At 43.2% G+C, this 14,338-nt stretch overlaps 1 protein-coding gene across 1 annotated transcript; it reads right to left on the bottom strand.

The window, feature by feature from the left end:
* Positions 1-270: 270 nt before the first annotated feature.
* SLC6A14 (solute carrier family 6 (amino acid transporter), member 14) lies at positions 271-13,557 on the bottom strand. Its single transcript, XM_009331682.1, has 13 exons — positions 13,488-13,557; positions 11,573-11,704; positions 9,831-9,992; positions 8,400-8,535; positions 7,533-7,665; positions 5,561-5,701; positions 4,281-4,509; positions 4,071-4,196; positions 3,855-3,973; positions 2,549-2,648; positions 2,201-2,310; positions 1,028-1,195; positions 271-420 (listed from the first exon to the last, which is right to left on the bottom strand). Exons 1-13 carry the CDS (start codon positions 13,555-13,557, stop codon positions 271-273), a joined length of 1,776 nt encoding a protein of 591 aa, XP_009329957.1.
* Positions 13,558-14,338: the final 781 nt, after the last annotated feature.

Below are 14,338 nucleotides of genomic sequence, written 5' to 3'. Positions count from 1 at the left end.
ATGCCCAGTCCATCAGCCTGGGGAGCCTGCAATGCATTTTCCTGCCCTCTCAACCTAAATATCTGGGAAGATGTCAGTGCCTAACTTACCCGTTCCTCCCCAAACACACAGCACTAAAAATAAATAATATGGCTCACTTCCATTTGGGGGCTGGGTTTTTTAGGGCAGAGGGTTGATTTGCTTTTTGTCATTGTTGTTTTGCATTGTCACTTTCCAATAGTTAAATTAAAAACCACACATATGTTAAAAAAAGTCATCCAAATGGCCATCTCATTGTTGAGTGTATACAAAGCCAGCCACAGTAGGAATCTCGTGTTCCTTTTCCTTTTTGGGATCTACAACATGGCTGTATCTTTCTCCTCGGTGACATTCCAGGTAGGGACCCCAGTTTGCAGCGGGCCTGCAGCAGCTTACAATGCGCTGGAAAGAAAAAACAAGAGGCATTTGATGTCTTACCTTAGTCTGGGCTATTTTTAAAGTTCAGTAAAACTGTAACTCCAGATATGCCCTGCAACTCAACAAATGGCAAACAAATCACCAGTGTTTTTTAAAATCATTCCAAATGTCTTTGGATTCAGTGGATTCTGGACACTGAAGTCAAACAAGCAAGCAAAGCTGTGACCAAGAGGACTCTTTGGCAAAGCTTGGCAAGAAGAGCATACCTCAGGTCTTGCACTTGCTTGTTTCTGTGAGGAATGGGAGGCAAAACTCCAGAAAATGATATGGGGATAGAAAGTGATAGAAATTCTTCAGAGAATTTAAAGCAGCTGGAATAATAAACAGAAACCATGAAAATCACTCTTGAATGTGTGGGTGCACTCCCAGAGAATTACACTCCACCTTCTTATCAGAACACAGTAGGGTAAATTTGCCTCTGATACAACTACAAGAGGTGTGTTTTGGTCTAAAAATCCCATTAACGAACACCTCAAAGAACTGAGCATGTTTTTGAGAAGAAAGCACAGGCGTTCCTGATAATGCCAAGGAAAGAAGATTTGAGGCTATGGCAGCTTTTTTGTGCCCTTACCTGACAAAGGTTTCCTTCAGCTTTAACTATTTTTACAATAGCAATGATGGGAATCCAGATGACGCAGAAGATAATCATGCACCAGCCAACAGCAGTTCCCCAGGCTGGATATAACACTGAGCCATAAGTGGGAGGTGAAAACGTGATCAAAGACCAGACCAAAATTGCCTATAAAAAATGGCAAAAAAAATTAATAGAGAAAAGCAGACTTCCAGCTAACTTGAACTTGTACTGTATTTCCAAGTTGGTTAACAAAAGGGCTAGCTTTCTGACTGCAAGAACAGTTGTGCAGTATTTGGTGTTCAGTCATGGCCAAGCAGTAAGACTGAAGGACAGGACTGAAGGACGACACTGATACGCACCCTAACACTTCAAGTACATCTATGTTTAAACAGAAGTTGATCTCTGGGTTCTGTTGAAATCTTATGTTGGAGAATATATATGTTGCTGGATGAGCCCAGTACCTTTCTCTGTATATTTTATACGTTCCCACGTTTCTTTATTTACAGGAATATGGGAAAGAATCTAAGATTAACTGCTGGCACATATTGCTGCAGAAATAAGATATTTCAGGAGCAGCATTTTCTAAACTGTTGTCTGGACAGATTAAAGGTAATGTGCTGGCCAGAGTGACTTGCCACTGCTCCTGGATTTGAGATCTTAATAAATTCTCTCATAGTAACATAATCCAACCATCTACACTCACAATTAGAAGTGCAGGAGTAATGAAAAACTGAGACACACATAACAGGAATCTCACACAGGGGAACAGCTGGACATCCAGAGAGCAAAACCAAGCCAGGGATCTGTCCCGAAAACGGAATTTCCCTCAAAGGGGAAAAATCTAGGTATTCAAAACACTTTCTCAGTCTGAAATGAAGATAATCCAGCTGCTAAGATGGACAATCTGGCTGCTCTGTATTACTCCTCGGAGTGTAGACCCAGCTCACTAGCAACTGATCTAAAGGACCAGCCTCTCCTGGAGAGGACCCAAGGAGGAGCGGTATGTATTGGAAAGCCCAGATAGCACGTAGTTTGCTTCACTGGCACAGCCATACCCTGTCCTTATACATAGGGTCTGGGCATTCAGCCTTGAATCTTCACGTGGAAACCTCTTCGATATCCAATTACTAAGTTCGGTCACACTAACACAATCCAGTCATCTACACTCACCATTAACAGCACAGGAGTAATGAAAAACCAGCACATTCTCCACCACAGCCAGAATACACGGCTCTTCTTTCCAATCATCATTTCAATGTCTTCAATGAACCTGTTTCCTCCTGTTGAAAGACAATCGTAGGGTGCATTGTAAAGCAGGTGCCTCCCTTGCAGGTGTGGTTACTCAAAAGGGATAGGAGAAAGGCAGCGGTCAAGGTCAGTTTCTCCAGTTCTGTGGTAACCATTAGAGCTTTTCAGCCAGCTAAGTTATAAATGCCTTATTGCGGTAATTAACGTTTAGTACACACTGTGTCTGGGACTGCATAGTCAAATCATGGATTTTCAGTGCAAACAATTTACCATAAATGTAGATGATGCCTATTATCTCCAGGACTGCTGCAATAAGGATTCCCCATCCAGCACAGAAGTGATCTATTAGGTTAACCCAGTAAATTCCTGCCTGTAGAACAAACAATAAAGAGGTAAAAATGTACCTAGCCCCAGTACCCAGTAACATCTTTATGCAAATAAAATAAGTTGTGTTGTTCAAGCCAGTTTAACTAATCACCAGTCTGATTTTTTAAATTCCCAGTTCTCTAGGTTAAGTACACATTTGTGAACATTATTTTGTTTAAATATCTCTATGTCAGGTTGAAAGGCACATCTGACAAAATGCTGTAGATCTGTATATTAATAACAAGAGATATGTATATGCAAAGTATATATAGACAGCTGAGAGCAAAACGTAAATTTGGAACTTACTGTATTAAAGCTGGTGCTGAAGTTTTAATACTGAGCGACAGCAACAGCTATACCAGTTATCAGTTCTGGTAGGCTTGTATACTCCTATACCCACAAGTTCTCCACGTGGATTAAACACAGCTTTAAACACCAGCATGCAATAGCAGGATCACAGAGCATGAAACAAACTTTAAGCCATTTCGCACTCTTGCGTAGCATGTCCTTCACAAGTTTCCCTGCCATCTTGTTTCATAACTTAACTGTCTTATTCACAACTTAATCTTCTTCACATTCTCAGTCTAATTACATACATAAATCTGCATTTCTAGATGGAGTCATTGCAATGAACCTTTATATCCTTGAAAGCAATTGCTCCAAGAAATTGTACAGAGTGTACTGAAAATTCCTTTTATGTGTGTGCATAGCTATATAGGTGTGTATATATATTTATTTTCAGGAGAAGTAGCCATGCAATCTACAGATGCTTGTGAGCTAATAGGTTTTTATGACATGAATAGGCCATTTCTCAAATCCTGTCCTGTTTGGTAGTCAGTTCTGAACAAAAAGATCCCATCGGCATCTATTAGTGGTACCCCCAGCGCTGCACACACACTGTATGTGTATGCTTGAGATTACACAGATAACCTCCCAAACTGAAGGGCGGTAAATCAGGTTGATGCTTCACACGCTCTGTACAGATCTTCTATTTAAAAGCACATCTCAGTTCAGTAATCACAGAAAACCTCAGGTTCTTCAAGCTTCCCTCTGGGAATTTCTTATTTGCATGTCCAGGCACGCTGGCAGAATGCAAGGATCTCTCAGATCAATCCATGCAAACAAGAACAGTTGGAAAGGATATTCTGACTTGAGTTCATCACTTGCAGCATCACTAAGCCCACTGCCACAAACAAATTTAATGTCTTACCTGAGTAACACAGATAAGACCGAGAAAGAAGAGCAATATGCATACACCCAGGGTTATAGGCATTCTTAACTTTTTCATCACTTCAGGATATATATCTTGTATGGTGGTTGTAAGTGTTTCTGCAAAGGAAGAAGTGTGGGTTTTGAGCAGAAGTAGCACAATTAAGAAAGGTAATGGTCATTCAAAAAGCCATGGGTTACTTAAAACCCCACTCACCTATGGTGGCAAACTGAGAGTCAAGGCCCAAGAGCAGGAGCATGAAGAAAAACAAGAAGGACCACAGAGGAGAAACTGGTAACTTGGAGAGAGCCTCTGGGTAGGCTACAAATGCCAGATCAAATCCTGGAAAGTAGTGGAAGGAAGGAGGTTATTGTCATGCCATGGTCAAAGCAAGTCCCGATACCGACAGTGCCATGATCAGCCTACCTGAGTCCACGACCTCCGAGACGGGTCTCTCGGACACGAATGCCATATGTCCCAAGATGGAGAATATTGCAAACCCAGCAAATACGCTGGTGACACAGTTGGTTACACAAACAAAAATAGCATCCGAGTAGCAGTTGTTGTGGAACTTATTATATGAAGACAAAGCAACAAGCCCGCCCCATGCCACGGACAGGGAGTAGAATATCTGGGTGGCTGCATCTTTCCAAACCTACCGGAAATAAGAACATGGGAATTACTGTATTACTTACAGTACATATCATAAACATTTAAGTCTGCCCTCTGTTGAAGCTCCAGGGTTTTTCTACATTTAGTCTGAATATCTAATTTCATGTGAATTTTAGAGTAGGTGGGATATAGCACACTGGTGACCTTGCAGTCTCAAGCACAAACAATATCTTCTATGATTTCCAAAGGTCACATCCTGAATATGTTGCCAAATATTAAATCTTATTGGGCTAACCCTGAAGAAAAGATTCAATTCATTCACATATGTGGGTTGTTGAGATACGAATCTTGACACAGTGCCAACAAATAAGGAAAACCAGGACCAGGTTGCAGGAGTGAGAACTTCCATGTGCTCTCCCACTTGTGTTCCTTACACCGTTACCCAGACAAACCACTTCTGCCTCTGCTGCAGCCCCTCAGCACCAAATGCTCACATAAAATACCACAAATAAGTATCACACATAATGTCTGCTTTTGAAAACTGAACTAGTGTTGGCATGAGCCAGAACAAAAAAAATCTAGGCTTCCTTTGCACAAGGTGCCCTTCCCAGTCCACCTAATTTCCCAAGCTAATTTCCTGGGCAAGGCACAGCCTGCATTTCAAATTCAGCGGTCCCTACAACCTTCTGATAAAGTCCCTTGAAATTATCAGCAACCAAAGGAAGTGGGACACATGCGAGAGCAACACTTGATCCCACAGCAAGAACTTTCTCAGCAGGCCTTGCTAAGATGAAACTCCAGCATGACCCCCAAGAGCTGCTCAGAGGCAATACTGCAGTTGTCATCACTGTTGGGCGTTGCAGGGCGGGGTAGAGGGTGGCTGTTTTTTTGATTGAGAGTAGCTAGAATAGGGGCTTGGACTTCGGATAGAGCTGGGGGTTGCTGAAAAAAACAGAACCCAGCTGCAGATACAAAATGCAGGGCAGGAGACGAAGCACCACCTGACCGGATAAAAAAAGAAGTTGCTCTGTAAGTTACAAGCCCATAGGATGACAGAAGCGCGTCACGCTTCTGGGGCTGACACTACCTCTCACCTCTGCCTCCATCAGCTTGGTGATGTTGGACTGTCTCCCAATATAGTATTCGATGCCATCCAGAGCACCTTCCAGGGTGGCACCTCGCACCAGCAAGATGAGCAGGATGACATATGGGAAGAGCGCGGTAAAGTAGACGACCTGCAGAAAGAAGCGCAGGGACACACATTAGAAGTGAGGAGATGCACAAACCTCGGTCCAGGAGGAATGGCCAGGTTTTAGGCTAAGGTCTTCTGGTACAAATGAAAAACAGGCAATCAGGGAAGTGAATGCATGCCAAGCACTAAACCATCTGGCTTAGCCAGTTCTGGAGCTGCATTCCAGCAGAAGCAGAAGGCCCAAGCCACACATCCACTTTTCAGACAGCACTTGACTAGTTTCAGAAATGTGTTTTCTGACATGATTTACTGCTGTAGCAAGGCCTGAACTCAACTACCCCAGAGGTCTCTTGCTAGGCAATGCTTCTAGCAAATGCAAACTGAAAGCCAGTCAAAATTAGGTGACCAGGATGGAATTATCTCCTGCTGAGACTGTGGTGGGGGGAAGCACCATGCTGGAAGCTTTCTTTACTTTACTGGGAACGAGGACTTTCAGGTTCTCTTGGACACAGATCTTATTTGTTGTTTGTTTACACAATTTCTAGTGTGATGGGATCCAGGCCAGAAACAGGGCTAAGCAGTGCTATTATCATGCAGGCTACGTTCAACAACACTCTTGTTTCTTGAGTCTTAGTTTCAATGTTACGCAGACAGATAATTGACCTGGTACTGCTGGTTACACCAAGCCATAGCATTGCACCATCATATGGCGAGTCTGCCATTTCTGAAGACCTCCTTCATATTTGCCTGGAATAGTCAATTCTCTCTGCCCTTCCTCTTTGCCTTGTTCCTGCCCAGCTAGATTCTTCTGAGTCTTACCTTACTCCTCAAAGAGGCTTACCTTTGTGCCAGAAGAGAAGTGACAACAGGAAGAGCCAATTGCCAGGAACCCAAAGGATGTGAGTTTAAGAGGAGCCATGAGGCAGAACAACTGTGGCTGGGAAAGCATAGATACTCCACCCTGAAGTGCTGAGATGGAGGGCAGGAAGCTCCAAATAGAAAGCAGAATAGGAGACATCCGACTGAGGAGAGGAAGATAGGCAGCAAGGAACCATGGAAAGGCACAATAACAGAAGGAATCGAAAGGAAAAAAAAAACAAAAAACACACAGTGCAGGAGTGAGAGAAAGAATGAAGGCAACAGAGACTGAAGAAGTAAGAAATAGACATGCAACATGGAGGTAAGAAAGGAGTATGGGGAGGAAGGAACTGAACCAGGAAAAGGGCCTCAGGCAGGAAAGAATGAAATTCAGCCTGCCTGAAGTCTGGAGAGGAGCCAGCCTAGCCCAAGGAAAACTCCAGGCAGCCGTGCTCCAGCACATGGAAATGGGAGCTCAGCAGAGCCAGAGTCTGAAAACAAGCACCTATAGACCTAGTCCCTAAAAGCAGCTTGAAATCTTAAGTACCAACAACATTTCACAATCTGGTAGGAACCTGCACACACACATCTGTTCGCAGGACTTGACCTGTATTGTCCAAACACCTCAACTAGTCTGGAGGTGCAAATAATTACCAGGTGTTCCCAGGGTGTGTGCGTACATGTGCGGTCACAGGCACATGTCTGTCATAACAGGCCAGGTGACTGCCAAAACTCAGCTGGAATCACCCGCATGACAGCAAGATCCCCAAATACATGGCAGCCCTGATGGAGCTAAGAGACCCATGTGTTAAGTAATTGCCGTGTAATCAGCACCTCACTCATATTTTATGCAACAGTTATGAAGCCAAGGAACAGAAAGAAAGTCTAACGCTGAGTCCAGCAGAGGGTACTGAGTTAGGACTGCATCCTGCCTTGTGCTAACCTTCCCTGAGTCCAACTGACATTGGAAGGGCAGGATCAGGCCAAAAGTCTGCTAGTTGCTCTTCCTAACTTACCTTTCCGGAAGATTTTATTCCTTTAAACAGTGCAGCTCCAACAATCATCCAGGACAGCAGGAGGCAGAGAGCCAGGTACCACACGATGTTACCAGTCTCGTCCAACCCACTGGAGCGCTGGAGAGTCACTTTACTAAAAGCACAAAACGCTGCAATGAGAAGAGGGCGACAGCAGCACACACACTCCTCCTCTTCAGCCACTTCTTGGAGGAAAGTGAGCTTGTTTCTGCAGATATTACAAGGCCCTGCAGCTGCTTCCATGAGCATGCAGTTAGAATTGCATGATTTGCATCGAAAAACTGAATATTTAACTGTTTTTTCCCCTCTTTTTAAATTCTACCAGCCCTCAGCTCTCCATACAGCTCCCATCAGGCCTACCTCAGCTCTTTCTTGTTAACCATGGAATTCTGATAGCAAGAAAAGAGCCCATAAGAAGAACTAGTTCCCAGAAACCCAAGGAACATGAGGCAAATTGAAACCACGTGGCTAAAGAAATGGCAATTTCACAACAGGCCCAGATTCAGAATAAGGTGAATATATTTTGCACAGTAACTCCTAAAAAAAGTATATGTTATACATAAAGATGCTAAGTAGTCCCTACCAGGACTCCAGAGAAGAGGAGGACTTTAAGCTGGAGTATTTTTCAGTTTGCCACAGGTTGACTCTTTTGCTTCTAATTTTTTTTATTTTTTAAAGGGCCCAGACTCATCAATTAAATTTTAAGTCCCCTCTGCACAGATTTGCATGCCCACCCCCCTTGACTAGATTGTTTCTGGACAGCAAGATAAGACAAAAATAGAAGATACATTCAAAACCACAATGCATAATAAATGCATTTTTAGCAATTTCTTTAAAATATTTACTTACTTCCAGTATTGCTCACTGGGAAATTGCACTGGTTTGTAGTTCATGGTGCCATTCATACATGTGAGGTTGTTGCTTGTGATGAACGAGTAGTTTGCATGAATGATTTCTCCATGTAAGGTTGCATTGCAGTCGCTTACTGAAAGCAAGCGAGCAAGCGAAAGGGATTGTTAACACAGTGATGACTATTACAAAAATCAGAGTGTTATAGCAAATGTGTTTTCTAACAGTTTGCCTGTTAACAATATCTAGAAACAAATCTGAACTATCACTTGCAGCTATGACTTTTACTTTGTAAATCAAAAGACCAAGAATCTGGTGTGCTCAGCTCCACCTTTCACTTATCGTAAGGAATACTTGCAAAAATCAGAACTGAGGATAGTTAAGAATGTAGCCTTGGTTATTCCATGAAAACCTTTGTCCCAAACCAAGGTTACACACAGATCATCCTCTAGCAACTTCATCTTATTATGGCAGAGGGCTTACTAGAGCTCTTTAAACATTTTCCTTAGCAGGGGGCGGTGCAGGGGTGGGCACTGTTTGGTTTTGTTTGGGTTGGGGTACTTTTTACAGAACATACAGTAAAGAACACTATATCAGCATTTACTGGAATAGTCTTGTTGAAGCCTATTTCAGGACAGCTTCTTCAGTTCAGTTTTGTATTCCTCCCGCACTTACAAATTTTGAGCTAAAATATTTTTATTTAGCCCATAAGCAAGCGTCAACTTTTTGTTAAATAAAGCACCTCAACTTCATTTTATAAAACCTATGAACCTTAGAAGAGATTTTCAGATATATGGTTAAGAGAGTTACAATTACATTTACACTTGGCAAGACATTTCCAGCTACTAACTACTAATTATCTCACCAACTTCACCTTTGCTTAAGCTGGTCTGATATGGAAACTGGTGAGATAACAAGTGTTTGGTCGTACATGTGTCGCCAAACATCAAGAACAATAGCGTGGAGATATATTCTAGAGAGTTAATAAAGTGTGAAACCAGTGCCTCACTGGTGCTCAGGATTACCATAGCCACAGGGGAGGCAAGGGGTAATGAAAGAACCCCCGATAAAAGCTACAGCAATACTCTTGCTTCAGGTAAGGAAGGTATTTGCTTTGCCATGAAGCCTGATAAAATGGAAATGCAGTATTTCTGGGGACTGTATGTACTAGAAGAAACCTTAGATTTAAAGGAGAATAAAAAGGATCCAACAAGGAGGTTTCAGCCCAGCTTCCTCTAGATTTCCCAAGCACCCAGAACTGGTGGCAGGGAAGCAGACAAGCATCAGTCCCCTGTGTTCAGAGACAAAACTCCAGGAAGGACTTTTCAAGCCACGGGTAGGTGTCTTTCTCCTGTAATTTCTCCCAGAAAACAGTATGAAGTACAAGTACCCAAGACAGTAATATTAAGCCCTATCTGTTAAGTACGGTACCTAATCGTATTTTGCTGCAGAACTCATCTGCCCAGGAAAAGCAATCTGACCACGGTAGCACTTTTTGAAATGAGGCAAATAAGTAGTAGAGTGCGTAAGCAATGATAACGTTGTAGTAGATCGACACAAATGTTGAGATGATGACCATTGTGACGCCCACTCCTAGGAAAGAGAAAGACACAATGTCTTAACTACACCAAACTTGGGTTGGGAAAAAAAAAAAAAAATGAATAGCCTTCACTTGACTTTTAAAAGGCTACTTGGGAAGAAGTTGAGGTTGTTCTTTGTTTGTTTTTAAAATACTTTTTAACAGCAATCAAACAGAGAAAGGGTAAAGCCATGAAATGAGAGTTATGATCCAAACTGACCATCTCAAATGTGGTTTTGACATAGAGTTTGAATCAGGCCCACAGAAAAATTGGAGTAGTCGCTAAGTCCAAGTCTAAAGGAGAAATTCAGTATTTTGTTCTCTCCCAGTTCAGTGGGAAGCCTTGATTGCTTAGTAAAATAAAAGAAAGTACACAAAAACCAGGACTGACCAAGTAATTTTAAAGATCCCATTGTAATGAATAGTTTTGCCAATAAAGGAGAAGCAACACAGAACAGTAAGTCTGTGCCAATAATACTGTTCTTCTCCTTTGTTAAAATGAACTTTGTTCTGCAAGTTCGGGAAAGTCTGCCAAACTGTCCTAATCATCTTAGAGAATATATCTAAGTTTATATCTTCACAGACACATAAGAGATTTATTGTGTCTATAGACTTTTGCTTTGAAGTTAATACACTGCGCTTGTGAAAGGTTGTTTGCACTGCAGAACAGAGATTGGCAAAAAGAGTAAGCGTTCAGGTAACCAGCCAGACTGTAATCCCTTTTGTTTCTGTAGAAGGTGGGAAGTGCCTTTCTGATGCAATAAGAATTTAACTTCCTTGTTCCTACATTAATTCCTCTGGTAGATAAAGAGGACAAACAAGACCAATTGCATAGTCCTGTACACCCCTCAGTACAGGATCTGGATGGATAGGAGCGGGTAAAGCACATGGTTATTTGTTTCCAATCACATAAATCTCCCTATGAAATTCAAACCCTCACAGAGATAGGCAAACTACCACTACAGAGTGCAACTGTTTCTCTTATCACAAGAGGCACCTCACCTTATGAAGCCAGAGTCGAGCCTATTTTAATCACACCAGCAGATGACTCCCAAGGCAGTGAGTTGGATGAATACATGCACAGCATTGCATAAAGCAATCAGATGCACATGCCTGTGCCAATGCTGGCAGCCAAATACAGAATTAGCCCATCCAACATGGAACTGCCTTGCAAGCTACATAGGATGTAAAGTGAGAAGAAACAGCAATAAAGTTAACTTCTAAAAATTATTTTCAATCTGTTGCACACAGTGCCAGGTGTTTAACTGAGGTTCTCTCTCAAACAGCAAACAGAGTGATTTTCTTCTGCCTGGACGGCTGCAGTTAGGGTGGTGTGCTGCATGACACCAGGAGAATCACTGATAAAACCTCTCATAATTGACAACCTTTTTTGGGAAATCTTTAATCCACATCTGTTTATTAATTGAACGATAAGGAAGATCTACCTGGAAACATAATACTGACTTTGTAACGTTGGGAATAGTCTCTACAAGGAAACTGGCTTCTCAGAATTAGTCACTTTGTGAAGAAATCATTAACTCACATCTGTTTATTACTAGAATAAAAAAGATTAAGGAAACATAACAATACCAACCTTGAAACAACGGTAATATTCTCCAGATAGAAATTGGCCCTAGACTGGCAAACTGCCCAAGGGAACATTCCATGAAAAATAAGGGCAAGCCAGCTAATGCCAACATCAGGGTGTACGGGATTAGAAAAGCACCTGAGGGGAGAGAGGGGAAAAAAAAAAAACACAACACACACACACAGAGAAAACAATGAACCTTTCAGTATTCACCGCAGTTCTATCACATTTTATACTCCCCTTTTTCCCCCGCCTCAAATATCCCACTGTGGGGTTTTTTTGCTTTTTGCAGAATAGAGAGATTTGTTTCCAAATCCTGTTTTCTGTAAGACTAAATAGGACGTGTGATGAAAAGACACAGATTACCGGGAGAACTGGTGATTTACATGGGATGGCTTCTCTTATAGAATTGAAAGGATTTTACAAAACCTATCGAAGACATACTGCTCTCATGCAAGCAGGAACACTGCTCAGCTGTAGGCACCATCAGCTTTGTCTGCTTTCTATTTCATCTTCCAGCTTTTAATTTAAAAAGGAACAGAACCATTCCTCATGTACTTAGCTGTGATTTGCAGTTGTCCTGTTAGAGTAGCTACTGGACATCAAAGCATGAAAATTATTTTCTATGGTTGGCTGACTCCTGTGTCAAACAGCATCTCTGCGTGGCTCTTGTTCAAGTCCATTTTAAAGTGTACATTAACCTGATATCAATGAGAGCCCTGTTCTGTGAAAGGGACTGGAACTTCTTTGTGTGCATGCAGAAGACAGGGCAAGTGAGAGCACAGGTGTCCTAAGCACGACCCGATACCCCCGCAGAAATCTTCCTCTTCACTCTCATTGAACTTAAAACAGTTGAGGACCCAGTTCCGCAAGGAACTGCAAATACCTGCTGTAATTTAAGGAAGTAAATAGTCCCACAGAATTAACTGAATTACTCCTGTGTTTCAAAACAAGGATGTAACAGTTGTCTTCATCAATCATGGGCAAGGGGCACAGAGCAGGATATAAGCAGCAGCACAAATACGTTTTAAATGCAAAGCTTTCTGCTGCAGCAGATCAGAAAAAAGCATCAAGTAGCAGGGCCAGCGTCATGACTTATTTTGTTTTTACAATTTTCTTCCACAAAACTGTAAGTAACGCAACCCAGCCAAACTCACTCCAATACAACTTCTGTACCAAGAATGCCACCTTGTGTTCCATACGCAACTGTATGGGCTGTGCTGCATTTACAGTCCAGAATTCGACTTTCAACGACTGTCAGGCAGAGCAAATAAGTACATACAGTAAGTCTTCTGCAGTTACTTGGCATTTACGTTGTCTTTAATTACCAGTGGTTGCCTGGCAAGTAGACAAAGCTCTGGAATAGCAGCCAGGGAAACCAGTGCCTCTATTTGGCTTTGCCACTAATGTATTGTGTAAGCAGGTAGAGGCTCTCTCTGCCTCACACTTCCCAAATATCTGATGGGGATAATTATTGAGCTTAGATAATTATTCCAGCTTAGCTTGTTTGCCTGGCAAAACAAAGGTTGAGAGGGGATTCAATTGCTCTCTATAAACATGAGGGAGGTAAGCACTGTGGAGGGAGAACAGCTATTTAGGTAAGTAGAGGATATTGGCACGTTGAAAAAAAGATGCAATGTCGGTCCTGAATAAATCAGAAGAGTTCTGGAATTCTCAGGTGGAAGTTTGCAATTAAAACTAAATACTATTTCCCTGCTCAGCTGGTACCCAAAAAGCACAGAGATGCCTCTTACTCCTTTTCCCATTCCCATCAGCAGGCACTATCCCACTTCCCAGGGCGATGCTCACATCCAGCTTTGACAAAACGTGCCCAACCTCAGGGCTGGCTCTTGGAGCTGGCCATCCTCTCTTTTGGGATAGCAAGGTGTGCCCACCCAACACTGCCATTCAATACAGGTACCTCCGCCATTCTGGTAGGTGAGATACGGAAACCGCCAGACGTTGCCCAGGCCCACAGCGTAGCCCACCATGGAGAGCAGGTAGTCGCCTTTGTTTGACCAGTTGCCACGCTCCGAGTTCTCATCACTGTCACTGGCGTGGGCATCTTTTTCATTTGACAAACTGAAGTCCTTGGAAGAGAAGAAGAGGGAAGGCTCAGGATCGCCCCATAGGCAAGCAGGGCAGTCATATCCTCATTTCTCCTTGGCATCGCTGGGCAGGGCAGCTAAACAGGGTGGGCAGAGCCAGGTGGGCTGCCAGTCCAGCTGATCCCTGGCAGGACAGCATGGACCTGTTAGAGAGGGTCCCACCAGAGAGCCCAAACAACCTTCATGGCCAGTTTTGCCCTGCTCCTACCTTAGTCCCCTGTGCTGTCAGCTCCTGGGGGCAGCACCTCCAGGGTCTCCCCTCCTCTGCCCCTGCACATGCCCAGATGCCCCCAATACCTGTTCAGATGTTCACGCCAGCACATACCTGTATACCCACTTTAAAAACACCTGTCCAGGTGCCTTTCACACCTGCCCAAGTGCCCCCATACCTGCCCAGGTGCTCATCCCTCTTTACCTAGCCCAGTGCCCCCATATTCCCATACCTGTCTGGATCTCACCTGCCCAGATAATTTCATACCTGGCCAGGTGCACCATAACTCACCTGCCCAGTGCTCCCATAGCTGCCCAGGTACCTGCACCCTACTTGCCCAAGTGTCCCTATGCCTACTGGGCACCTTCATAGCCTACCTGCTCAGATGCACCCACATCTGCCTGTGTTCTCCCACACCTGCCCAGGTGCCCCCTTACCCCACGTGCCCAGGTG

The sequence above is a fragment of the Pygoscelis adeliae genome, unplaced genomic scaffold (genome assembly GCF_000699105.1).
Source record: "Pygoscelis adeliae isolate BGI_AS28 unplaced genomic scaffold, ASM69910v1 Scaffold79, whole genome shotgun sequence".
NCBI classification, from domain to species: Eukaryota; Metazoa; Chordata; class Aves; order Sphenisciformes; family Spheniscidae; genus Pygoscelis; species Pygoscelis adeliae.
This window is presented reverse-complemented; position numbering and strand designations above follow the sequence as displayed.

Excerpts from the sequence above, each read along its gene's own strand:
- SLC6A14 (XM_009331682.1), bottom strand. The coding sequence starts at position 13,557 with ATGGTGGGCTACGCTGTGGGCCTGGGCAACGTCTGGCGGTTTCCGTAT. Across the intron at positions 11,705-13,487 it reads CACCTACCAGAATGGCGGAG|GTGCTTTTCTAATCCCGTAC; the intron begins GTACCTGTATTG and ends CTCTCCCCTCAG. Across the intron at positions 7,666-8,399 it reads CCCAGTGAGCAATACTGGAA|TAAAGTGACTCTCCAGCGCT; the intron begins GTAAGTAAATAT and ends TTGTGCTTTTAG.